Consider the following 27,830-nt stretch of genomic DNA (forward strand, 5'->3'; position numbering starts at 1 on the left):
GATCCCATTAGCAAACATCTCCCTGTCCAGCTCATCCTATAGTCTTACCATGCTCATCTTTGTGGTATTGTTTTGTGGAATTTATCTGCTTTCTACAGTGTGCTATTTTCTGGGAAGCAATTTTTAGACAATATCATTGGTCTAAAAAAACTTGAACAGTTTGTTTTTGGTGAAACCCTAAGATAAGCTAGGTGGTAACAGCCTGTTCTAAAACTCAGGCAGGGCCTTGCTTGTATGCCAGGATTTGTCTAGAGGGGCCATGTTCGAGCTCTAGCTCCCAGTTCACTAGCCTTGTCTTCCTTAATTCCTTCTCCTGAGCTTCTGTCATGTGGGAGAAAAGGGATAACCTAACTGAGGGAATCTCACCCAGTCTGCTGCTCTCCAGATTTGGGAAGAGTGGAGTTCTAGGAACCTGTCAGTAGGCCAGGAACACTCGAAGAGGCTTCCGTGGCTGTTGATGAGGAAGCAGGGCACACAGAATTTTCTTTGCACTTCCTGTTGAATGTGGACTGTGTTTGCTCGGTAGCTTATATCTTTATGAGACCCACTTCAGTAGCCATCAGTAGTAGTGAGGAGCTGTGTCTGCAGGACATCTTTACATTTTCACCTCCAAATTCAAAATTGTCATTTAGAATATATTTTAAATGCCTACTCTAGAACTCCTTTAGACATGGGAGGGCTTTATAGAATAGTCTTAGTGAATGGATATACTACTAATTACAGTACCTGGGTGGTCCTCAGCCATCGGACACACATATATGCCCTGTTGCCAACAGACTTACTTACAAATAGTTTTATATTTTTTCTCATCAAATATTCCAAGTGATAACATGATTTAGAAAAAATGAAAAATAGCAATTACAGGTCAGACAAGAAGTGATTCTTATACAATATAAGCTTTCACTGATTACTTCATAATTAGATTCTACCTTTCAAGTAGATACAATTGACTACTGACTCCAGAATGGTCCATTTCTCTCAGTATGACATACCAAGAGACAATAAATTCTGGAAAAGTAAAGACATATCTTAATAAAAAGTCAAATTTTAGCCTTAAATGTTTTTATCATTAAAAGTAAGAATAAATAATGAATGTGATGTTTTTATTTCAATTATATCTGACAGCAATTTGGTATATACCTGAGGCAATTCCTCAAAACTGTTCCAACACTGGTTGAATATTTCTGCTGTCCAACATGCTAGGCAACAAGCCTGAAAACAGAAAACTGTGCCTCCTTCTGCCTGCTCCTTCTGACAGACTCGAGTCAATATTTGTACGTGGTCCACACAAGCCACAAATGTGGAAATGGACCTGGTAAAATTCATCACTTTTAATGGATTTCAAAACTTAATATTGTAGAACATTTTTAACTAAGACATTAGTAGACCATGTTACTCCTGTAGACCATCTTTATCCTGCCTGATGTCTAGCCTGACCATCATCATTAGGAAAACATGCAACTATACATAAATGGTTACAATCCAATATAAAGATCTCTGCACAAAAATAATTTATTTTAACACATAGGACCTAATATGATATCAACAACAAATGCTATTTTGCCACATTGCTAATCACAATTGAATAATGAAACTAACTCTTAAAAATAACTAATTCATTAAATATCTAGTGAAGTTTCACAGTTAGAAATGAGTTCACATACTCATCAGCTTCTTTGTCTTTGATCACTATATCTGATATGTTTCACAGAACACACACATGTGAACCAACACACACATTGTGGACCTGCCCTGATACATACATAGTCATAAGGAAAAGACTTTGTTCTTATAAAAACAAGATACCCAAGGAAATAGCAAATTTATTAGAAAATTAACAAAACATGACTATAGACCAAAATCCTATTTCCTAACAGACAATCCAACTCATCTAGAATGCTCAGCAAGATTGGAGAGCCAGTTTTTCTCTTTGGAAAAATATGCCCACATACACTTTACAGATGTGCCTATACATGTGACTCTCATAGGGATGCTGACAGACCAGCAGGTGCACACCATCAATGACTGTTTGAAGATGATCAAATCAACTCCACAAGCAGCTGTCAGCAAGCTCATCAACATGTGTGTCTGCGGACAACATTGCAACCTCCCAGCACTGCTGTGGATGTCTTGTTCTATCAGCCAGACACTCTACACTTCTTATTCTTTACTCAAAACAGATCAGAAAGAAACATGAAAGCAAGATCTGTAACTCGATCAAGATAAGCACATCAATAATTTAGTAACGAGTCCAGAGGGAAAATTAACAATCTGGTGAAGGTCCAGCAGAACCAACTATACAGGTCCTAACTCCACCACTGCAGGTCTAAGTTTTCTAAGAATGCTACAGCTGAGGAGATTTGCAAACCTGATCTCTATGATGCTCATTTAAAATTAGGCGAGAAACTTCAGGGTGGAATCCAAGCAACATATATTGGAAAATGTACTTGGTATCTCTGTGATCCAGAAGGAGAGACTCAGGAGAACACACACACACACACACACAAGGTGGAATGAAAGAAATCTAAGATTATATTCAGTAAACAAAATAAAATATCATAGGAAGGATTTGATTAAGGGTCTGTGTTTTAAAACCAAGTAAAATTTAGACCTTCCTTGTTTGCAGCAGACAGACTGGGCTGTGTGGTAGGCTAGGTAGGCTGACACTGACTACAACACTGCTCTTCATTTGCTAGCATAGTACCTTACCTGTAACTATGCTACATGTATGCTACACGTATGTAGCTGCAGGTGCCTTGCTGGCAGTTAAGCAATCACAGGCTTTCCAGTTTGAAAATCTTGTTAGGCTGCATACTAATCTTTTAATGTCAGGTAAATGATAATCTCTATTGGGATCTGAGTCAAGTTGGACGGTTATTAAAATCATGGGCAAAACATAAAGCCTGCTAACACACCAGTGGCTACCCCAGTGTCAGCTAACGGTTGTTACTTTCAAGACATGGCTGTTTCTATTCTCTAAAAGATGAAACAATTCTACACGAAGACAAAGACGAAAAAGTCATTATGGTACTGAAGAAATAGATAAAATAAGCGTTTATAGTGTTCACTGATATTTCAAAAATGCAATACTAAGTGTCCAGTTCCAGCTGGGACACACCTGCTAGCTTCTTCTCCCTGAGCCCTTGTTAGCTTTCAGTCACAATGATAACAAACCATGGATGTTCTAGTATGTTCCCTTTTGCTAAACAGACATCACTCATGAATGTAATTACTGCGGCATTGGTGTAAAATACCAAATTCTACAAAACTGACATTTCATTATGACTCTATAAAAAGATGGGGAAAACAGAGGATCTAAAAACCATCGCACTGAACAGATCTTTAAAGAGAACTGGCTTTAAGCAGGATCCACAGATGGGAATATGTACAGGCACCAAAGGCGACTTCATGCCAACCTGTGGAATATTCCTTTCCTACTCAAGTCTACTAAGCAAAAGCTGTTTTATGTGACATCGGGGATGAAGGCAGTGATCTATAACTGAGAGGAAGCCCACAGGGGGGACTAGGAAGCTCCAAAGAAGAACTTTGAACCAATTTAGGCTACAGTATTCAGAAGATGGCAGAAACAGAGTAATAAAAGCTTTATGAATTAGTTGTAGAAAACAAATAACAAACAGCAGTAATTAAAGTAAATCAGCCTGCCTGGAGAGTAGGAACTTTTAATAGACATAAACTGATAAAGCAGACAAGCCCCATCACCCATCAGAGGATCTCTGAGAGAGATCAAGCATGTACATAAAAACTACAAACTAGAATTGGTTCCTGTCAGAATTTGACAAAGCATTGCACCTGCTTCTAACATATTTATTTCTTTGTGTGTGTGTATGTGTGTGTGTGCCTGCACATGTGTGTGTGCATGCACATGTGTGTGTGTGTGTGTGTGTGTGTGTGTGTGTGTGTGTGTGTGCACGCGCGCGCGCATGCACCTGCCTGGCACTGCTAGACTTCCCAAGTGTTTGGGGGAAAATTAAAATAAGCGTCTGGCAATAATTCTGTCTCATCTACAACAAATTCACTCTGTGCTTCAGAGAAAACGCCACATTCGGAAAAGGAATAAAACTACCTGAGAACCCCTCAGACACATCCTTCAGAAGGTAGATCTATAAATAGTTCCGCTTGTGCATGCACACTGTAAACATAGAGTCATCTGGCTGGCTGAAGCTGCGATTTAAACTGAAGCCCCAAGCTGAACTTAAAGTCCCACTAGCATGTGTGAACAATCACAACACAGTTCTCCTTTCTCTAGTTGCACAGTAAGGCTAACACCTTCCTTCTACTTGTGTTTGTGTCCCCTGGCATCAGAAGCAATACTTTGCAATTTCATTCAGAAACAGCCTTCTCTGAACACACTCAGAATGTGCAAGCAAAGGGTAAAGGAAGGATCTAAGTTAAACACTTCAATGGCACCAAGAAAAAAAAAAATCAACATCAAGCCGAAAAAGCAATTCCTTAAGCAAGCTGCTTTCTTTCATTTCCCTCCCCGCCTCCCCTCCAGCCTTCTCAAACATAAACATCCCAGCTCTAAAAGAGATCATACCTGAGCTGATCATACTGTGCATTCTTTGCTGAGCCAAGAGCTGCTCCCGTCCGGCCACTCCATCTGAGGAAACACAGGAGTCAGTCTCGTAAATTGTCTGCAGCATACTCCAGTCACTCTTACTTCAGCTCCATGAAAGATTCATCACTGCTCAGTGCTCTCTGGTCCCAAGAGCTACCCTGACTGGTCCTCCCTCCTCTCCGAGGAGAAACAGCAAGCAGGGGATCAACTTCCACAATAATTTCCTTTCTGCTTAGATGGACATACCCTTTAAAAAGACCTAGTACCCCCCCCCCCAGACCCCTCCAATTACCAACCTGTGTGCAAAGCAGAAAGAGCAGACTGGATGCTATAGCTGGCTCGAGTTTTAGGCTATCCTGGAAACTAAGAGCAGGTGGGCAAAAGGAATGTGCTTCAGGGGTTATTTCTTTTTAAGAATAAGTAGAAAAATGTTAACTCTACCCATGGGGATAAAAAAGAAAAGAAACCATTAAACCTGGCGTCTAGCTCCCTGGACTGCTAAGGTATCAAGGAGAGATCCTCAGCCTGCAAGTGGCTCCAGAGGGTGTCCTCCTATCTGTCTGTGCGTCTCTCTCTTCCCTTTCTCAGTCTCTCTCAGCTCAAGTTGGCTAAAGCTAGTGATAATCCATTTGCATATGAATCAACAACAGCATGGCCCACAGGCACAGAAATAGAACAATGGTCGGCCTGAGCCAAAAATAGGTCAAGCATGGCCGAGTGATTGCAGCCTGCATTAATGCATTTAAAAATACCCCACCAAAGCCAGCTGTCCAGCCTCTATCTTTCAAACCATAATTCTCTATTGCAGGGCCTTAAAAGCAATTAACTCTTTCCTCCCTCAACTTGCGTTACATGTTGGCTTTTCACACTGGCATCTCACCTCCAAGGAAAGGAAATCAAGAGAAAAAGGAGCCGAATTCTAACTCAAGGAGGGAGAGTGCACACACATTTCATTTCATTTTATTTCTGTAGTATGTGTTTTTGGAAGAGAGAGCAGAGAAGTGCAGAGCTGTATTGGTTCTAAAATAATACTGGAAGCTTTTGCTCATAATGTGGTTTCTGCCTCACCCACGCACAGCAATCCTGGTGATCTATTTTTGTTGCCTGTTTCTCTGGCTACACTGCAGTTGGCTGTGGGACGAGAAGCTTTTCTGCCTTCTAGTTTCAGCACTGACAGGAGACTTAGCAGAGGTAGTTTTTGGAAAAACAAGCACACCCCAGAATAAAAAAACTTTATGAAGGTTTGGGTTGGTTCTTGTTGTTGTTGTTGTTTACGAGCTATTTGTCCGTCTCACCCCTAATGTGATCTTAGACCAATCTTAGATCAATTTTACTGCAGCCATTTCCTATTACACTTAAAACCAAAAATAAATAAATAAATAAATAAATAAATAAAAATCCAACTGTGGCTGTGGCTTAGATCTGCAGTACTTTCCTCTGTGCCACAGGCCAGATGCACTTCACCTGTAAACGTGATATTCTTACAGATGTGAGATCAGTGAGCATCTGCACCTGCCAATCAGACAATCAATTTCTGTGCCCACTACCCAAGTGCAAATGGCCAGCGCCTATTTATATCTTGACTCGCTGAAATATAGACCTTGGTTTAGTATAAAAAAAGGTCAGTCGTTTGAGGCCAACACAGGTTATAGAATTCACCTATAAGGCAAATGGACTGCACAACCTCTCAGAAAGGTTCTATAGTCTCTGGCATACATTTATAATAACATTTCTCTGCAAGAAATGAATCCAGCATCCTCAAATGGGACACCAGCATTTAACCAGTTCCAAGGACATAGAGGAAAGGGAAACCCCTCATTCTGCCAGGTTTTCCAAGTCTAAGCTACTCAGCATCGCTGTCAGGGACAGGGGAGACAAGAGGAAGAAGAGCTCCTGTTGCCAAGGCTTGGACCACGCAGATGGCAGAGGACGCCCCCCACAGGCTGGCTGTGGAAACCAGGAAAAGCAAAGAAGGGTGCACAGAAGTCTGACAAACAGAAGATGGGATAACAATGGCTGGATTGTTTTCCTTGTGTAGATCTCTCCTCTTCTGGAAAAGGCATTATCTGAATAGCCAACTCACAAAACATTTCAAAGCAGTTTTCTAGAGGCAGTTGTATTTAAGCAAAACAACAAATCCTTAATGTTTCTATCACTGGAAAATAGTTTTCACATTTTTTTTAATGGATGTATAAAATTCAAGGGATGGAAGCCCTGTCCTTCGTAGGGAAAGTCATCTTGGTGTGGTTATCATACTCAGCACTTTGGATCTGGTGAAAGGGATTGTTCTCAAGAGTTATATGCAATCTGCCTCAGTTTCTCCCACAGGAGCTGCTCTTCCAGTCAGGGCAGCTTCATTCTTTTTTTTTTTTTTTAATTGAGAGATGCAATGTTTCTCCCCTTATCATTGCTTCATTTTTAATATTTATTCTATAATGTTTTTGCACTCTAAGACACGTCTCCATTTATTGTTCCATCTAGTGCACTCTACTTAGTGCATTAAGGTCCTGTCAGAAAAGCTTTTAGACATCTATTCGCAGAGCTTGTAAAATGATTTTTTATTTATAATTTTTTGTAGAGAACTTATAAATAGAAAACATCACACATGCGATTAGTCGTATCCTAAGTGTATGCATTTTAATGAAAGTTTACACAGTTAGAATAGCCATTCAGAAGCAGTGGAGCTTCACAAGAGGTATTGTATTCCACTGTTAATTATATTTTCATGTGGTCATCCGCCACAGAACAACAACAACAACAACAACAAGCCAACCAACTAAACAAACAAAACCTGAAAAAATAATGACAGAGTTAAACCTAAAAAAAAATTCAATTAGCTTTATATCTGTTTTCCTTATTCACTGTCCAGCATTTAATGTGTACATATGTATTGAATCTTTCCATATCACCTATAATATATCTCTCATTCTCTTCTTTCTAAGTGTTATATTTTAACCACAGGAATATTTGTTTACATATATACATATTTGTAATAGACTAGACGTGCATGAGAGGAAAAATTATTTTTCTTTCTGATATTATGTGACCTCAATTGATATCAATTAATACATTTTAAGCCCACCTACTTTCCTGAAATTTTGTGTTTCCTTTTTGTTAGAGATGAATAGTACTCCATTTTATATCTGGACCAGATTTCATTACCCATTCACTGGTTGATGGGCAGTCAACACCCTAGGCCTCAGGAAAATGCAAGTTAAAATTGCTTTGACTCCACCTTCAATCAAGATGTATCTCATGTAGATAACAAGGTAACTCAATGCGAATGAGCACGTTTAGACAGAGGAAACTTCATGCACCTCAGATGGGAATTAAAACTGGTGCTACTGCAGTCACTATAGAAATCTGTATAGAGATTCCTCAAACAACCAAACTGAGAGCTATCATTTAAGCTCTTCTACCACTATTGGTATATACCCAGAGGACTACAGGACAGCCCTGGGGACAGCCATGCTCACTATGGCATTATTTGGATATGTGATCAGCCCAGAGGCACATCAATACATGAATAAATAAAAAGATAATGGGTATATATGAACACTAGGATTTATCCAGCTATAAAGAATGAAATCATTACACTGTCAGGAAAATTATGGACCTAGATATAATCATCTTAAATAAAACAAGCCAGACTAAGAAAAGTATTTCTGTGGAGTACTGATTTGAATGTATGCATGTATGTATGTATGTATGTATGTATGCATGTATATATGTATGTATGTATTTATGTGGGACATACACATATGCATATGTATATGTAGAATATCAAAATAGAAAGGAAACTGAGACAAGAAGAGGAGATCGACACAACTGAGGGGCAGAGAGAGAAGGGGTAAGAGGATGCATATTATACCTCCTGAATGTCATAAAAGCAGAAGGGGAACAACTGGGACAAGGAAGGAAAACACCTAAGGGTAAAGGGGGGTCAAGAGAGAGATGAATAAGAGGGAATTACTTGTCATGTCTGGCCTCAGTGGGAGAGGATGTACCTAGTACTGAAGTGACTTGAGGTACCAGGTTGGGCTGGTTCCTTGGAAGGCACCTCCCCATTTTCAGAGGTGAAGGGGGAAACTACCAGGATTGCAGAGCGACTACAATCAGGATGTAAACTAAATACACAATAAATTAATGCAAGCAACCATGAGAAAATTATGACAGAATGTATAAATATTCGATGATGAAATACATTTCTCTGTTAACCAGTATTTGCAGTATTCACATTGTTTAAAAGAGAAAGAAAACCTGCTGCCATCAAGCTCCCTGTGCATCCACCACCACTTCTTTCTTTCTTCGTGTTTGTGTCTCATAATCAGGTCCAAAGAGACTTTTTTATGGTGACCATGGTAATTAACTTTGTATCGCTAGCACTCATGTTTTCCAGTTACCCTGCTTTACCCCTTACCAAAACTATGCAAATAGTTACTTTAAACTTTCAAAATAAAGTGTCAAATGAATTACTGATAAAAGTGGAATAATTGTCTACTTGTTTCAGAGTATTTTCAACAGAATATACAAAAATTGTGAAAAATATGTAAGACAAATAACACAATCATAATATTGGCATAATAGATGCCTACACATCTTTCGTCACTTCATGCTTAATTACACCCACAGAACACAATTGACAAAAAAGATCTCCAAGCTTTTATAAGCAAAAATAGAATAAAACTCCAGAATAGCAAGTAATTATCCTATTTCTCTGAGGTTTCAGGAAACTGCTGTCCAACGTGTCTTCATTTTGACTGTCTTGTTTGTCTCACCTCTAACAGGATGGATTTATTCCATCTTCTTCTTCATTAGCATTCCTGTCTACCACTTAAGTGTTGACAACAAAAAGATATTTTAGTATGAACATATATTAGGCCCTTCGTATGGCAATTGAAGTTTGTCTTGCAGAAGAAAAACGTGCACTGTGAAAACAATCAATTCGTACAGTGACCGCCAGCATTTCACATGCAGAAAACTCAACTCCAAGAAGCTGGTTGTCTCACTCCACCTCACTAGTGCTGGTAAAGAAATGAAGCTCACGTCTTAACAGCTCGTTTTGACACTCGTTTTACGGATCATGTCGGGGGAGCATTTTACAATAATGTTTACTAGCGTAAACATCCAAGTTAAAGGGCATTTAAAAAAACTCAATATAATAAATTTAATTCAATTGGCTAAGTTCTTTTGAAATTGAATTATTACCATATTTTACCTTCAGATAGATTAAAAAATGGGAGACAATGAGAGCAGAAGTCCAGGTTTCCAAAATAGTGGAAAGTAAGTATTGAATCCTATCCTCAAATGTCTTTTCAAAAATTTTGCAATTATAAAACATTTGGGAAAAACTATAAAGTGTCTTTCCAAAGCTAATACAATGCTGAAGACAGTGCTCAGTAGTTGAGCGCTGTCCCTTTCTTCCTTCCTTCCTTCCTTCCTTCCTTCCTTCCTTCCTTCCTTTCTTTCTTTCTTTCTTTCTTTCTTTCTTTCTTTCTTTCTTTCTTTCTTTCTTTCTTTCTTTCCTTCCTTCCTTCTTCCTTCCTTCCTTTCTTTCTTTCTTTCCTTCCTTCCTTCCTTCCTTCCTTCTTCCTTTCTTTCTTTCTTTTTCTTTATTTCCTTCCTTCCTTCCTTCCTTCTTCCTTCCTTTCTTTCTTTCTTTTTCTCTCTCTCTTTCTCTCTCTTTCCCTTTCTTTCCTCCTTTCTTTCTTTCTTTCGTCCTTCCTTCCTTCCTTCCTTTCTTTCTTTCTTTATTTTTTCCTCCTTTCTTTCCTTCTTCCTTCCTTCCTTTCTTTCCTCCTTTCTTCCTTTCTTCCTTCCTTCCTTCCTTCCTTTCTTTCTTTCTTTACTTATTTTTTCCTCCTTTCTTTCTTTCCTTCTTCCTTCCTTCCTTTCTTTCCTCCTTTCTTCCTTTCTTTCTTTCCTTCTTCCTTCCTTCCTTCCTTTCTTTCTTCCTTCCTTCCTTCCTTCCTTCCTTCCTTCCTTCTTTCTTTCTTTCTTTCTTTCTTTCTTTCTTTCTTTCTTTCTTTCTTTCTTTCTTTCTTCTGGCGTGCTCAAGAAGCTAGGTTCTATAGCCAGCACTGTAAATATGAGTTAAAGTAACCTATTACAGACCTCCCCTCAGACCTCCTGCTCATCATGGTCTTTTCTCAAATCTGTCTTACTGATGGCTGAAGTTCCTACCCTAAGCAAAGGCAATCTCTCCTCTAGAGGCATAATGATAGAAACATCAGGTAAGTAGGCTTTTCATTTCATCCCAGATTCTAAGCTTTAAACCTCAGTTCCCTAAAGTATTAAATTGTGCATTATAAGAGATCTGAAACCCTGTAGGTGCAACAACATTATGAACTAACCAGTACCCCAGAGCTCTTGACTCTAGCTGCATATGTATCAAAAGATGGCCTAGTCAGCCATCACTGGAAAGAGAGGCCCATTGGACATGCAAACTTTATATGCCCCAGTACAGGGGAATGCCAGGGCCAAAAAATGGGAATGGGTGGGTAGGGAAGTGGGGTGGAGGGTATGGGGTACTTTTGGGATAGCATTCTAAATGTAATTGAGGGAAATACGTAATAATAAAAAATATTTTAAAAAAAAGAAATGTGAAAATAGAAAAAAAAAAGAATTCCATAAATTCCTGGGTGAAGTCTGGTATCCTCCCTCTACACAGCCACCCATGGTCATTTCCCTCCATTGCATCTTCATATGTCTCACACTGCTACCAACAACAACAGCATTAAATGCACTCCATTGTGATCAATGGGTTTGATATGCATTCTATTGTGATCAATGTGTTTGATATGCACTCCATTGTGATCAATGGATTAGATATGCACTCCATTGTGATCAATGGGTTTGTGCTCTCAGCTTTCTAAGGAGCAGTGTGGAGGGAGGAATGGTCTATGTAGTCATTTTTGTTTGTGGACTAACTTATTTACCTGAATTTCCTCTTCTAGAAGAAAAACATCAGTTGTTAGTCAATAAATGGCAGTCATTTTCATAGCTGCTCGCAACTCGGAGAAGCTGCTTGCCACCAGGCTCTATATACCTGGACCCGGCAGCAGGTAGAGAGGTTAGGAAAACGCATCTTCAATCAAATTATAAAAAGAGACGGTTCCATACAAAACAATTTTTAAAAGGATCACTGGGTCTTGATTTGATACCCTTCCCCTATTTTCTTTCAAAATAGAGTGCAAAAGTTATGGCTTCCTCTAGTTTTAGGAGTTAGAGCAGATTGAACAGTGACTTCCTCTGGTATTAGGAGTTTACAGAGTGTCAGGATCAACTTGCTAGAAAAGCAACTTATTGGATATAGAAAAAAACTCCATCTTTTCAGCAGCTTTTCTACCGATTCTGAAGCTCAATAAAGCATGAGACCCAGGGGACTTGATCTTCTTCCCAAAGCAGTAATTACATTGCTAAAAATATAAATGGATAAAATATCTTTTTATTACAATATCAAATTAGTGAGTATTATTACAAAATAATTTTTAAATGAAAATAATTAAAATAGCTCAGACACTAGGAAGCAGTGTCACTAATATTCAACATGGAAAGGCTAGGAAAAAAAATGTTCAGAAATGGCTTTTTGTTGCTGGGATGTGAGGCCAGCACTCACTGTTCAAGTGAAGAGCACCTGGGTGCTGGTCTTCCTGAGGAGCGACTTGTTCTGAGTTATATTTTCTGAGTGTTTTCCAATTGCACATGTGTGGCTCTATTCAGCTTTAAATGTCCAACACAAGTGGATAAATCTATATGACCATGCAACACCTAGAATTGATGGACCAAGTAAACCTTAGGTTTAAATACAAAACTCATTCATTCGGATACTGAGTAATCATAGATGTACAAAGAAAGATAGCTTGTGCTTCCACAGAATTTTTAGTTTTAAAAGAAATACAGTTACTAATGTAGTTTAATTTAAAAACTCAATTTTTGTCCAAGCACGGTGACATATAATCTGCAATTATAGCACTTGGGATACAGAGGCAGAAAGATCACCAAATGTTTGAGGCTAGCCCAGTCTTTGTAGAAAAAAAGATTCCAGGCTAGCCTGGCTTAAAACAAAAAGAAACAAACAAAAGTCCTTTTGAGCTCATTTCAATTTTCTGTTAATTTTAATACCGTGATTCTTACTATGAAACCTTGGAGGGTTATAAAATTACAGAAAATCATATAATGCCAGACTGATGGAAATTCAATAAGAGATAGCTATTACTACAATAATACCACAAATGTTCTTCTAAGCAATTCATATTTGAGATATTAAAATATTTGAGAAGCTATTATCAATCTATGTTCCTAATATACACACTGCACACACTGCAGAAATTCTTAAAGAAAGCTGTAGAGTTGATTCAGTGTTTAAGTGTTCAATCGTGGTTATTAACCTTCACCTATAAGCTTGAAAAGGTGGTCCATTTTGCTGCCTGCTGCATGACTAGATTTGAACACAATCTAGTCTCAAGTTTACACACAGCTTTCTACCCAAGAAATATTACTGCAATGAATAAATGATAGGTGATCTGCAATAATCCCCCTATCATACAACTTACAATATTTCATTGCCATCAATTTTGCTGTAGTTTATTACGAAAACATCAATTTAGCAATAAATAAATCATAATCAAAATCTAAACTCATGGCTGTATGTCATTATAATAATTATAACCTCATTAATTCAGTCCAGGGTTATCATGCTTTCCCCAGACTCATTTTCCTTGGCTTATCATCATCCATAGAATATTAGAAATGTCTCTACAGGATCTAATAGAACTTGAGTGAACAAAGCAATACCATGTCCTTCTTGTATTTGAAAGACATCAACACTAAGATATTAACATAAAGTACATCTGTCCCTCCCAGCTTACAATACTGGATTATAATGATTAACAACTGTCTCAATGACAGAGATGTTTAGAAAACTCTTGTCATCAATTGCACTGGTTAGTACCACATGAATCTGTTACGCCTCTGTAGTAGCACACCATGATAGCTGGCTCAGGTACTCCACACTAATTGGTGAATTCTACTGAATCTGTTACCTCTCAAAATTCTGAGAGAAAAGCGTTACAACCTTTCTTCCTTTCAACAAGAGGGAACACAGCACAATTGTTTCTATCATTTGACTCTCAAATAAACATCACACATGAGAACACTTAACTAGTTAGCACCATTTTCTACTAATGCTTTGTGATGGTTTTTATATGCTTGGCCCTGGGACTGGCACAATTAGAAGATATGGCCCTGTTGGAGTAGCTGTGTCACTGTGGGTGTGGGTTCTAAGACCCTCATCCTAGCTGCCTGGAAGTAAGTATTCTACTAGCAGCCTTCAGATGAAGATGGAGAACTTTCAGCTCCTCCTGTGCCATGCCTGCCTGGATGCCACCATGCTCCCACTTTGATGTTAATGGACTGAACCTCTGAACTTGTAAGCCAGCCCCAATTAACTGTTGTCTTTGTAAGAGTTTCCTTGATCATGGTGTCTGTTCACAGCAATAAAACCCTAACTAAGACATGCTGAACTTAAGTCAGTACATATCAGCCAGGAAACATTGCTATTGTTTCAATTAACTTTAATTGCAAACCTGATACAATCTAGAATCACTTGGGAAGAGAGTCACAATGAGAAACTGTATAAATATGGCTGACGTGCAGGCATGCCTGTAAAGGACCATCTAGTGGGGTTGACTGAGTTGAAACAGTCCATCATGAATGTGGGCAGCCCCCATTTGTAGGCTGGACTATGAACTATATGAGAATGGTGACAAGCCAAGCAGAAGCATGCATGCAAGCATTTATATCTCTGCTCTTAACTGTGGACGTGACTAGTTGCCTCAAGTTCCTGTTGCCTTGACTCTCCTACAATGATGAGCTGTAACCTGGAATTATGAGCTAAAATAGGCTCTTTCTTCCTTAATTTGCTTTCGTCAGTGTTTGATCACAGCTGCCGAAAACAGAAAGCCTCTTTCAAATAAATGAGCATCTCTATGGAGCAGCATCCATACGAAGTACAAAATAGAAAGAATAAACTAGCTCACGTTGTCTGAACTCCAGATGAATAAGGTAGTTATGACATCATAAACACTCAGTAGGGATCCCAGTTTTAACACAAACAGGGGTATGAAAATAAATCTAGAAGTCTACTCCAGTGTCATTTACATTCTGGTCGTCAATTGTTGGTGTGCAACGATAAGTCTGCCTCTAATGTTGCTGTGGTTGTTTGTTTATTTGTTTTGTCCTTGTGTCTTTGTTTTCTTTTACAAAGAATTTATCATTTTGAGCTTTCTGATACAATATAAACTTTTTACTAATAGTTTTTGAAATTATAATATAATTATATTTCTTCCTTCCCTAACCTCTCTCCAAACCCTCCTATTAAGCCCTCCCTGTTCTCCTTCAGGTTCATGGCCTCCTTTTTCATCAATTGTTATTGTATGCATAAATTTAGCTGGGATTTTAATGTTTACCAGCTTAGAAATAAAATGTGCTTTTGGAAAAAAAATCCTACTTCAGTCGTATATGGAATTCAGAGAAGTCTTCAGTTGAGAACCGTGATTGAACTCTCACTTGTGGCTAATGCAAGGACGGCAGAGGTCACAAATTCAATCGGCAGCTTTCTTGTCATTGCTGACCTCGAAGGACAAGTTGCTATTCATCTGCTCACACTACACCTAATCATCAAATCCTATCAAGAGAGTTCTAGAGTGCTAAAAATAACAGTATTTTATAGTTATGATTAAATTCTAACTTAAGAATCCAACATATTTGTGTGTGAACTACCACATTTAAAAAAGAGGAAGGATCAAAACCACATTTTGACTTACTTTTGATGGATTAAAAAGTTACAGCAATGGCCCATAAAGTATAAATATGGACAACTGGCCATGTCACTAAGTGCTAAGGAACCATGGGTATGAGGATTTTTAGAATAGAGACAGATGACTTCAAATGTCATTCATGTTCAGACCACAGTGTGTCTTGACAGCAAGGTCCAGTTCTTTTCAAACAATGTAGATAAGATAGAGTGTGCTGGTGTTCCCTGTGCCAATTTTTTATTCTTCAGTATTTTCACATACTGCTATTATAATCCATGATCATCCTCCACGTTTTTCCTATTTTGGTGAACGCTTTTCCATTTTATCAGCATATAATGTCATCCTTTGTTTTTATGATGCTTCTCCATAAAGTGAGACTACACCGGGGTCTAGCAAACACAGAGGTGGATGCTCACAGTCAGCTATTAGATGGATCACAGGGCTCCCAATGGAGGAGCTAGAGAAATTACCCAAGGAGCTAAAGGGATCTGCAACCCTATAGGTGGAACAACATTATGAACTAACCAGTACCCCTGAGCTCTTGTCTATAGCTGCATAGTATCATAAGATGGCGTAGTTGGCCATCACTGGAAAGAGAGACCCATTGGTCTTGCAAACTTTATATGCCCCAGTACAGGGGAACGCCGGGGCCAAAAAGTGGGAGTGGGTGGGTAGGAGAGTCTGGGGGAAGGTATGGGGACTTTTAGGATAGCATTGGAAATGTAAATGAGGAAAATACCTAATTAAAAAATTGTAAATGGATGGAAAAAAATAAAAGACACATTGTATGAATATTAAAAAAATTATTTGTGTTCCTATAAATCAATTTACATTTACTCAGTAAATGATTCTCTACATAGTTCTGGATCATTTCTCCATTTCATTCCATTTAAAACCTTCTCTTCCACTTGATGAACTACAAAAATGAGAGCAGATCTTGATAGTGACTTTCTCAACAGTAAAGTCTTCTAGGACATGAATGATCATGAATGAACATAGTCAAACTCACTGGCCAACCTTGACAAAATTAGGGAATCGGGACAGTTTGGTTGCATTTAATTTTGTGCAATTCATCAAGAAGACAAGAATAGAGTCACGGCATTCACTGATTCACCTCTTGTGTATTGCTTAGAGAACAATATTCCCTCAGCACATGTGAAGCCCAGCACCTTCTGTGTCTCCTCTTTCCACCCCACCTTACTAACTGCTCCCCTAACTTCATCTTAGAAGTGGTATTTACCTTCTTTGAAAAGTTCATGTTCTACACTAACATTACCTTCACCTGACCATCAATATGATGGTTCCCCAACATACAATGCTTTCTGGGACAGACTGGCAGGGGATTTTAACTCTATAAAACATAAAAAATTTCTCAGAAATATATTCCAGGGAATTTATTATTTAAGATATTCTATTACTTAAAATATTTACACTTCTATATTGAAACTCTTTTATAAAATAGGATTTTTGGAGATTCAAAGAATTTTCCCCATGTTCTTAGGTCTCTGTAGCAGGCAAGATCAGCTCCATTTCCATTCTTCTAGGGGACACAGTGATGTGGTTCATCTGACACCATAAAAGCTATGATAAAACAGATCTAACTTAGAATCTCCTTTATTTTTCTGGTTTAAAGAAACCCTACTTGGCCAAAGCACTTTCAAAGAGAGGCCATGTGATCGTGTACCTTCTAAATCAGAAGGATATATTCTGAAAACTGTAGGAACCTTGGCTTTAGAGATGAATGTAGTCGATTCATGAGAACCACTTCATTTCCTTTTAAATATCTTTCTTTTCTGTATGAGATGATAATTACAATTCCCTTTTTCCTCTCTCCAAATACTCCTCCAAGCCCGTTTTTGAACTCTTTCAAATTCATGGCCTTTTTTTTTTCATCAGATGAAATGAGTGTATGATTTTATGTGTATACATATACTTGTAGATAGAACCTCTTCATTTTGTAGGATGTTATTTGTATGTATGGTTTTACGCCTGATTATTTGGTGTCGGACCATCCCTGGAGAAGCCTATTTCTCCTGCTGTCAGCGCTCCTGAGTTGCCTGTAGTGCTTTCTGTAGGGTTGAGGCCTTGTGGAGTTTCCCCTTTCCATTTTGACAGTCACATAGTTACTCAACCCATGCCATGAGTTGGGAGAGGAGTGCACTTTTATTTGAGTTATGCTTATTATCTCAGTAAGTTAGTATTGAGAGGTACAGCCAAAATGAATTCCTCAACATTTTTGAGTCAAAATTCCGTCATCCTATAAATGGTAGTGTTAACATTTGGTATGCAGTGTAGCAATGATTTTAAAGATGCTATGAAGTCCTCTATTGTGACAAGTATAAGATAGACCTCAATGCACTGCTGTTTTTATATTTAATGGTATTAATACACAAATTAAGAAATGCATGACTGAGGATAGAGAAATAGTTCAGTGCTTGAGAGCATGCACTGTTCTTTCAGAGGACCCAGTTCAGGTTCCCAGAACCCATGTCAGGCAGCTCACAACTGCCTGTAATTCAAACTACAGGACAATCCATGCTCTACTCTTTGAAGACACCTGTACTCATGTGTACCCTGCTTAAGCATGCTGTGTGACTGGGGTCCTCCATGACGTAAGTCCTCCTTTTAAAGGTCATCTGGAAGCACCAAAAAGCAGTATCTGAAGATCACTGATTTCACGGCATTCCTATAGAAAAATAAACCCAAAGTATAGAGAGTGTGGTGGTCTTCCAGTGTTGGCATTATTCCCAGGCTGCTGAGTAAACTCTGGGTACATAGCAATGTGCTACACCTACCTACAGAAGAGGCTGTGGGCTACACTATCTTTGTAAAATCAACCTGATATCCAAATGAGCAAGAGAGACTGATAACAGTACCAACATGGAATAGGACTTTCACAGGAGACACGAAATTACATATCTGTGTTTGCCATTTAATGTACTTCCCCACCCCAGGTATTATTTATTTTATACCAGAGAACAGGGACACAATTAGTCAATATGTGAACATTAGCCATTTTGCACAAAGTTTTAACAATTTGGTCTGTAAGGAACTAAAGCTGTCTTTTTCTTTGGTCCACACCTGCAGGGGAGTCACAACAGTGTTGTTTCAAGTAGAAGGGCACAGACTTAGTGCGAGGAGCTGTTTGCTTTGCATTTCCTTTAAAATATGTTTTATTTTATTGTGAATTTCATATAGCCGTACTATTGTTATTTCATTTTTTACCCTTCTCTCTCCCCATTCCAACTCCTTTTGTGAACTCCAACTCCCTCTCAATTCATGACCTCCCATTTACCTATTGTTTTACTTACACACACACACACACACACACACACAATCATACACACACACACAATACATACACACACACACACACACACACACACACACACACTACGTACACACACATACCACCTATCTTACTGAATCCTTTTATGTTGCTCTTATACACACATGTTTAGAGCTGAACAACTTGGGACTGAATAACCTATAAATGAGCTTGTCTCTAGAAAAAATCTATTTTTTCTCTTCCAGCAGCCATTCATTGTCTATATTTCTTCATCTATGGGTGGGATTTCTGATCCCCCATCATGATATAAGTTATCATAGGTACGGCTTCCCTCCCTGCTGTGTCTAGAAGACACTCTCAAACAGCAATGTCCTGGCCCTCTGGTTGCTACACAACCTCTTTTCATGATTCTGCCTGGGTCTTAGGAGTTGAGGTTGCATTGCAGATGCATATGTGGGGTTGGGCACCCCATGGTCAGCTCTTCTTGCACTTTGGCCAACAGTGGTTCTCTGTAATAGTCTCCATCTGTTTCAAAATGCTTCTTTAATGAGGGAGAGATAAAATATTTATCCTTATACTCACAGATAAATGTAGCTCTCATCCCCTCATCAAGTTTAATTATTTTAAATTCCAAACCTTAGCTAGACTAAAATTGACTACTTGTTCACTATTTAAATTATACATATTGGTGGCTTGAGAAACCCGAATCCTAGACAAAACCAAACTAATAACAACAACAAACTAAAATGAAATAATTGAGATTAAATGCTAACTGTTTGAGAATTTACAATCCTATGATCCTAAATGAATGTCATCACATCTATAAACCAGAAAGAAAAAAAAAAAAAAAAAAAAAAAAAACCTCCACTGGTCAAAACAACATTCAGAAACCACAGGGGCTTGGTTTCATTCAAATGTGCACTCCACTAAGAGTAAGAGCAATCACATACCCAACATTATATGAAGATAATTAAAATTTAAATTAATATGGAATGCTGAAAAATGAGAACCCATTAAGACTTTCAGAGATCCAATAATGGCTCAGTTTTTTTTCACAGTCTAATACTGTGAATATGACCCTATTACCAAATTAAAAAAACAAAAAAACAATATGACCATGTTGTTAATATGCTGGGGAAAGCTAAAATACTCATTTCTCTAGATTCAAATCAATCATGAGTCATTAAAACATTTCAAAAAAAGGGAGTCATGAAATAAGACATATTGGCCTCCAGACATTCAAATATATAGGATTCAAATCAGTTAACTGGAAGAAGCAAGATTAAGTTGAGACTCAAATCCTTGAAGCTGTGCCACTAATGTCAATATATAGGCAGCCATTTTACTTGACTTTCAGAGAATAAAAAATCCAATCCCTTTAAGCCTTCAGAGAGTTAGCAATGTAGAATATATTTCAGAAGATTTGAGCTCTAAAGACAGAGTTCACTTTATTTATAAAAATGTTTATAGGTGTATTTTTCCTGTGTCCTAAAGAACTTACTATGTGTATCCAGAAGCAATTTAAAATTGTCTAGATGCAAGCTCCATCATAGGGGAATAGCTATGAAGCAGCCTCTTTGACATAGAGGCTATTTCCAGGTCCAGACTATGATCACAGCAACAATGATGTAGGAGACACAGTTATAAGTGCCCATCAAAACTCACTCACTATCACACTCTGATTGCTTTAGTAACACTGTAGCATAATACATTACTCGTATGTTTGTGTTGTTGATGTAGAATATAGAGTATGTGATAATGTTATCTATACATTCAGTGTGAATGTATATTGTTTGTATTATCTATACCAACTCATGGTAACATAGCAGGATTTCACACTTTCTTGGGGCTCATTCACTGACTGGTCCTAAACCTACATTTTGGGCAAATTTCCCATACAGATGCCATGTAGTTGTTGGACTCTTCTCAGGACAAGTTCTACCCTTCAAACCATGCAAAGGAAAAAAATCAGAGAGCAGACAATGGATCTACAGTGAGGTGGGAATTAAAGATTCACATTATTTGTCATGTATCATTTTTCCTCTATGCTGAAACATAAACCATCTCATCACTTATTAGCTCACATTAAATTAAATTTGTCACCTTCTCCTCAAGTACTTGAGTTCAAAAGAAAACTCTTGGTAGAGTACTAGGCACTAAGTGACACAGGCCATGGGAGACTCAGACTCTGCTCTTCAAAGTAAACCAAGTGTATTACTTATGGAGCTTCTCTACACTATTCAATAAGTTTCTGTAGTTAAAATATATTTTGTATTCCCAAAGTAATATCAAAGTAACTCAAGTCTATTAATTAAAGTTCTTAGCTAAAATAATAATTATGTTCCAGTCAAAATTCATAGGTAGTTAAACCTGTACCTCGGATAACAGTTTCAGAGGAACATAGGGTGACTAAAACCCTGTTCAAAATCTATATTTCTTTGTGACCATACCAGTGACATCAACACAATAAGCATATGACAGTGGCATTATTAATATTTACAGATTGTTAGTTCTGCAGCAGGGAGGCTGCATCTCCTATGGGCTTTAAAGGGAGAGCCTCTGTGTGAGCTCCCAGCTCAGCCTGGCTGGCTGGTGCATTTCTGTGAGAGGTCACTGGGTGAAGGTGCTGGGCTATGGTGTAGTAAATGTACACTCACTAGCTCTGGATGGCACTGTGGTAGCACCACGAAGGATCTCTCTTCCCGTTCTTACTGAAGGTTGTGCCTGTATTTTTAATCTTCTGTTTTTCATATCATATAAACTGACATTAATTTACACAAATTATATTTCCTATTTAGAGACAGCAGTTGGTTTTTCTTTTTTGTTCCAGATCATATATTATAGCAAACTGGACTGAGTTTCTGAAAACTTCCTTTGTTTCCTTTCCTCCTTTCCCAGCAGGACAAGTGGCAGGTATTCAACTTAGGTCACCATACCATCAAACACCTCCTCCAGGTCCAGCTAATTAATATCTGTCTTTCTGACCAGACAATCCATCTTTTCCAAAAAGTGCCTGGTAAATCAGGAGTTTAGGGGGGAAAGCCAGAGAAAGTTGGCACCTCCTCCCTGGGATCAGGCTGTCTGTCTGTCCTTCCTACTGACTCAGATTACATATGAGTTTCTACTTCTTATGTGTTAAAGAGAGGACAGTGTCTGACAGGAAGAAACCCAGGATGTGGCCTTAGCTCTGATGATAAGGCACCCTAACTGTCTCACCTGCAAAGTCACCCTCTTTCAGTTTGCCTGTAAAAATCATTAATACCTATGACAACTTAAAGATGCCTAAAACAAACTCTTTGTTCCATAGTACTTGATCCAGAAGTGCAGACTCTCATTGCCTTGGGTGTGGTTCCTCCCTGTAAACCCTGTCATAAATTGCAAACATTGCAAGAGGACAGCACATTTACTTATGCATGTCTATTGAACCACTGCTAAATACACTGTGGAACACTGCCTGATACTTTAGTATTCACGTGGCTGACTGCGAGCTGTGCGTCTGAGGCTGAGAAAGCATCTTCTACATATTGTTAGCCCAGGAAAGGACAAATACTCAGCCTTCAAAGTACACTTTCTATTAAGCACATACTAGTTTCATGTTGTCATGAAGTAAAATCATAAGCCACATTGCCATGAGTTGAGGACGGTCTACAGTAGCTATTTAACTAGCATGTTTGAAACTTATATCAATTTGCTTTTATTTCAGACAAAAATCATAAAATGTTAGCTGTCAATAAAGTAGTGAAAATAGAAAGGAGAATAAAATCATGTTTCTGGAAACAAGCAATCTTCCAGGTAAAAAATATCAGAGATGAATTCATAAAGAAATAGAAAAGCTAAAATTAGCAGACGTTTTTCTCTTGAACCCCTTCATGTACTCTAGGAGAACTGAATGTTGGCACATAATGTCCTACCTTCATAATTCAATGTTACATAACAATATATAATATAATATATATTAAACTATTAGTAGAGATAACTGATGGATTATTAAATGAAGACCCCTGTTTAAAAAGTCAAAAGGAAAGAAAATATTAAACATTTGTTTCTGGACGCATAACAGATAAATACTGAATAGTGCCACCTTCCTTACCAACCAAATAAAAAATTTTGCAGTAAATAGGAAATTGCCAAGAAAAATGTCAAGACAATTTTGAAGCACAAGATGAGACCATAGAGTCTATCAGATTTCAGGAGTTTGTGATGAACTTATAATAGATACAGAGAAGGTAATCTGACTCAAACAGAAACGCATAGGTAAGGAGGCAGGGTAGATCAACAAAAGTTGAGCAAACATACCAGAACTATTACAACAGGGTGTGGGGCTCATTATTAAGGATGCATGATGATGAGTTCTATATAAAACACATTTTTTGTGTTAAACTACATATGTAGTCAAAATATCAATTTGAATATGGATCAAACAATTATATCCAAAGAAGACGATTCAAAAGTTTTAGTGAAGAAAGTATAGAAAAATACACTTATACCTTCAGTCAGTTTTAAATAATAGAAAGCACTATTTTTCATAGAATAGATTGGTAAATATGGCATAAGCAAAGAATTTTATATAAAGAAATCTTTGAAAAGAAAAAATAACTAATGACAAATTAGGACAAATTAATATTTAACATTAAAATACATATTAAAATAATTTTAGCAAGTCCATTTATTCAATCAATAATTATCATTCAGAATACATATTAATGATAATACTTGCAAGGTATAGAAGACAAGTTACAGACCAGTATCAAAGTGGTCAGAATGTCTAATTGTAGACTGGCAAGGGAACTTTGGTATCCGTAGCACACTTCAAATAGGTTCAGGCAAACTAGTCATTAAGAAACAAGGGAATTCAGCTAAAATGAGATACCATTTCATATATATAGGGAAGTAAAATTGAAAGTAATGATACAATACCAAGTATTTGTAAAAATGTTGACTAATAAGGTCTTTTATAAGTTTTATAGAAATGCTGGCTCTTCTCAAGAAATTTCCATTTGAAGTGGTATTTGAAAAAAACATTTTGCATTTTCTAAGACAGCTAAATAGTCTGTGTAAAATCCTAAACTGAGTCCTGGCTAACCTCACCTTCCTCTTTTCTTTTTGGCTTAATTTAAACTAAATGTATTCTTTTCAAGAGTTTCTCTTTGTGATTCTGCTACCGACAATGAAAAATTACTATGGAACTGGAAATAAAAGTTGACTTTAAAATTAAGTAATGCAACATAAAAGGAAGGCACTAATGAGCACCCCATCATCTCCATAATGCCGCACGGAATTAGTAAATGTGCAAATTGCACTTAAAAGCACAGTTCTTTTCGAAAGATGATTATTGCTTTAAGAAATGCTTTGTGTCTGTTTATAGCCCTCAGGCAATTAGAGTGTGGACTGATCTTTATGTTCTGGTGTCAAAAGCAAGACTTGTAAGACTCAACCACAGCCATGAGAGGCAAACACCTTTTCACCTAAAATGGAAACTAATGGAACAACTCTACAACATCTTAATAAACACCATGCACTATTGGCATATGGGCCTAAAAGTAGCTATAGCATGTGGAGTGCTATTATTAGATCAAAGGAAATCTATGGATCCTCTAAAGTACTCTTAAGTTTTGTAAATGTACATAAAATACTTAATTTTCAAATTATGTGACCTTTACAAATTGAACAATACAGGATTTCAGAAACCTCACTTGAATAATGTGTCAGGTAGGAGGGTCTTCATGTATTGAAAGTCTCAAAGACTCAGATAGTCTAGAAAATTTGATCCAAAATAAATGTTGAGACTATCTTTAAATGTTTTAAGTTATAAAGATATGTTTGACTGATAAACAAGAATTTTATTGCTATAGACACAATTTGAACTTAAAATTTGCTAAATTTTTCCATTTCAACTATAATTTGTCAATATTTTGGTATTTTCTAAAATAAATACACAGCTATATCTTAAGTACATAATTACATTACTTATACACACACATGCGTGCATGCACACACACACACAATTTCTGTTCTCTGTCAGCCTTGACTTGGCAATACTGACTCTTTGGATAATAGGCTTCCCTGGAAGCCCTTTAAGATATCATTAGTTATGAATTAGTCTGACAGTTCTTCGAGGCCAAGTTAGGTCTTGGAGGCTATCTGCATTTTCTTTCTTTTAGTTATTCAGCACTAAATTGGTGAAGAATCATGTAACAGATTTCAGATTTGTCTTACTTGACTGTGGTATAATTATGGAGATTCGTCTATTGAATGAAATGTCCATCCAAGGGGGTGTCACTGAGCTTGAAGCCAGGAAAAGTGTAGCATCCAAGATGCGCCCATCATTCAGCATGTAGCAGCAGAGGCAGTTCCATTCCTATAACTATCAACTGGCATTCTCATTTTCAAAAGCAGTGCACTGCTTTCCAAGGAATTGTTAGGTAAATCATTTGAAACCTAATTGGCATGATACATGTGTTGTCCTGGAACTGAACTCAAATAATATAATTTAGCTCTATAAATATTGCTTTTCTGGGTATGAAGACAAACTTGGATACAGTACTTAAATGATCACTAAAATGCATTTTAAAAAAAAATTTCTGTGTGGTCATATAATGAAAAACAAAACAGAACAAATATCATTGTTCAGATGCATGGGGCAGCACATGGGAGATGAGGAAAACATGGGAGTGGGCTTCCAAATTGAACTTTATTGCGTGCCTGCCATTTGCTTTTCTTCTCAGGGCTTCCTTACTCTCAAATACTAACCAATGAGTAAGCAGTTGATTTGCCATTGAGAAGTGCAACAAAGTTTGGAAATGTCAACAGAGTTCCCCATTTGAGGATATCTGTGGTAGCCACGTAACATCAGAGTCTGGACACATATTTATCAGCTATCTTAGCCTTCTGCTACTGAACTTCCAAAGTATCTAACGAACAAGCATGGCTGTGCATCGTGGTTACATCAATGTTCTTCTATTTCTAATCTGCATTGACTGCTCAGAGGTCATGAAGACGTGGCCCCGTAGAGCGATACTCTTCATGCCTCTGGGATTTGGTTTGACTCAGTCATTCTAGGAATTGCTGATTTCAATTGTTCAAGGCAATGCCACCTTACAGGGAATAAATGAATCTTTAGTCATGATTTCCAATACCATAATATTGCTGAAACATCACATCTCCCATTTTGACAAAGATAAAATAGGCACGATTTGAATGTTGTTCGGCATTCACCCTGTTAAAAATCACTTTGAGGTTTGCCAGTGAAACAGTAAGAGCTCTGAAGATGGAACTTCCTTCATATGTCATGAAGGCTCTTTTGTCCTGAGAGAATGGATGTTGTTACTAGGGCAGTAGGTAAGCCATCATGAGAATGTCTTCCTGATAATAATGGTGAGTTCATCCTGATGATAGCCTCAGTCTTGATTGCCATTTAATGACACAGGACAAAGGTGTTGGGCGCCAGTATTTTGCTCTTAGACTTAGGCTCTGGAGTTGTAAGTCAAATAAACATTTACATTTTGCAAATTATCCAATATTCAATGTTGTGTTATAAGAGCAGAAGGCATACATATGAAGATAACATGCAAAATAAAAATTCAAAAGTTCAGTCCTCTACTGGAAAGAAATCTTGGTTCTAACAAGAGGTTGGTTTTTTTTTTTTTTTTTTTTACTTGTAAATACATAATTAGGTTTCAAGGGAAAGCATCTAAGCTTGGCCATAGAAAAATACACAGAAAAAATGGACCCAAATAATTGCCATTGTGCCATAGAACATAGTAAATATGTCATTTTAATCGTAAGATCACACAGAGCTACATGGTTATCAGTAAATAACACTAAAATTGCTCTGGGATGCTCTGGAATATGAGCTTCCTCAGTGGATTTTGCTGATATTTGGCTGTTTATAACTGACTTTCACAGAAGCTACAGCCTAATAGTCCTTCTAAAAGAAAATCCCCCCGCAGCGAACAAAGTGCTTTTGTGCTGCTGGTAAAACATGACTCCACTAAGGCAATTAGCTGTTTTAAAAATAAACTAATTCATTTTGTAGATGTGAGGTATAATTATGCAGCTGCGTGGACTGCGGAGGCTTGGCGACTGGCTGGAGTGGTAGTGAAATTAGAAGGAAGTGGAAGGCATCTCCGTGCCAGATCACTGATTCACTGTCCTGACACCACGTTCACAGTGCTTGGGGCTACAGAACGAGCCTGTTTCCTTAACAATAAATGTTTGATAACGAGAGCTGGATATCTTTAGGGACAGAGAAGATAGATAAACAACAGCAACAGCAACAGCAAAGCACATATGCACAGTCTTGTTTCGAAGAATTTCTCTGTATCCTGTTCTTTGAAATACTTAGAATAATACTAAAGAAATAGAACCTGCGGATTTGAGAGAGCAATAGGTTATGTTGGAAAGGTCTGGGAAGGACAGGAAAGAGAAAGATTATGTAATTCTACTTTGATCTCAAAAAGTTTAAAGACAACTAAAATATTTTCAGAAATATGTGACTCTACAAAATCATATACATTCATCCCAGAGATAAGCAAATCTCACTAGGGTATTTTGAGTTGTGGCACTCTGGATAGATGAGTCTATCTGAATGGTCAGAAAACTGGATGCAATGGAACACTTCTATTTTCTGAGATTTTAGCTAAAGCACTAACCTCTTTGTTTATCAGGCCTGGCCATTAGAACTACCAGAACTCTCCCTGAGCCCCACCAGTCTTATGTGGTTTCTGAGAACTGAAGAACACACAGACATAAGTCCCATGCCCGATAATGAAGCATTTTAAACTGTGAGTCCATGGTGACTGTCTTCAGACATAAAATATAGCCCCAGGGAGGGAAGAGGGCAGTGCCCAAACCATGTCTTCCAGGCATCTCTTTCCTCCCCTCTCCTTCTTCCTCATTCCTTCCCTCCATATTCCTTCCATTCTTCCATCCTTGTTCTCTCTTCCTTCTCTCTCTTCCCCACCTTTTCCTCCTCTATCCACAACCCTTTCCAGTCTCTCTGCCTTTTCTCCTGAGGGGTTTCTTAATTACTTTTCTCCTCTATATATTCCAGACTGTTTCTATAGGTAGTTTTAAAATTCAGTGTTATTGTGCCTTTGACTTTCAAGATTTTACCACTGCATTTATTAAGAAAAAGTCTCCTAAT

General features: G+C 37.8%; 1 protein-coding gene across 32 annotated transcripts in view; it reads right to left on the reverse strand.

The window, feature by feature from the left end:
- Hdac9 (histone deacetylase 9) overlaps nt 1–27,830 on the reverse strand; it is an 869,516-nt gene that overhangs the window by 476,145 nt on the left and 365,541 nt on the right. For 22 of the 32 annotated variants that reach the window (XM_030246984.1, XM_006515264.4, XM_006515266.1 and 19 more), the window contains one exon: nt 4,559–4,621. In XM_030246984.1, the coding sequence (XP_030102844.1) occupies nt 4,559–4,621 (63 nt within the window). Of the gene's footprint in view, nt 1–4,558; nt 4,836–4,875; nt 5,440–5,459; nt 5,656–27,830 lie in introns of those variants that run through there. The other 10 variants (XM_030246992.1, XM_030246991.1, XM_030246990.1 and 7 more) reach the window with 7 other exon arrangements.

Source organism: Mus musculus, chromosome 12 (genome assembly GCF_000001635.26).
Source record: "Mus musculus strain C57BL/6J chromosome 12, GRCm38.p6 C57BL/6J".
NCBI lineage: Eukaryota > Metazoa > Chordata > Mammalia > Rodentia > Muridae > Mus > Mus musculus.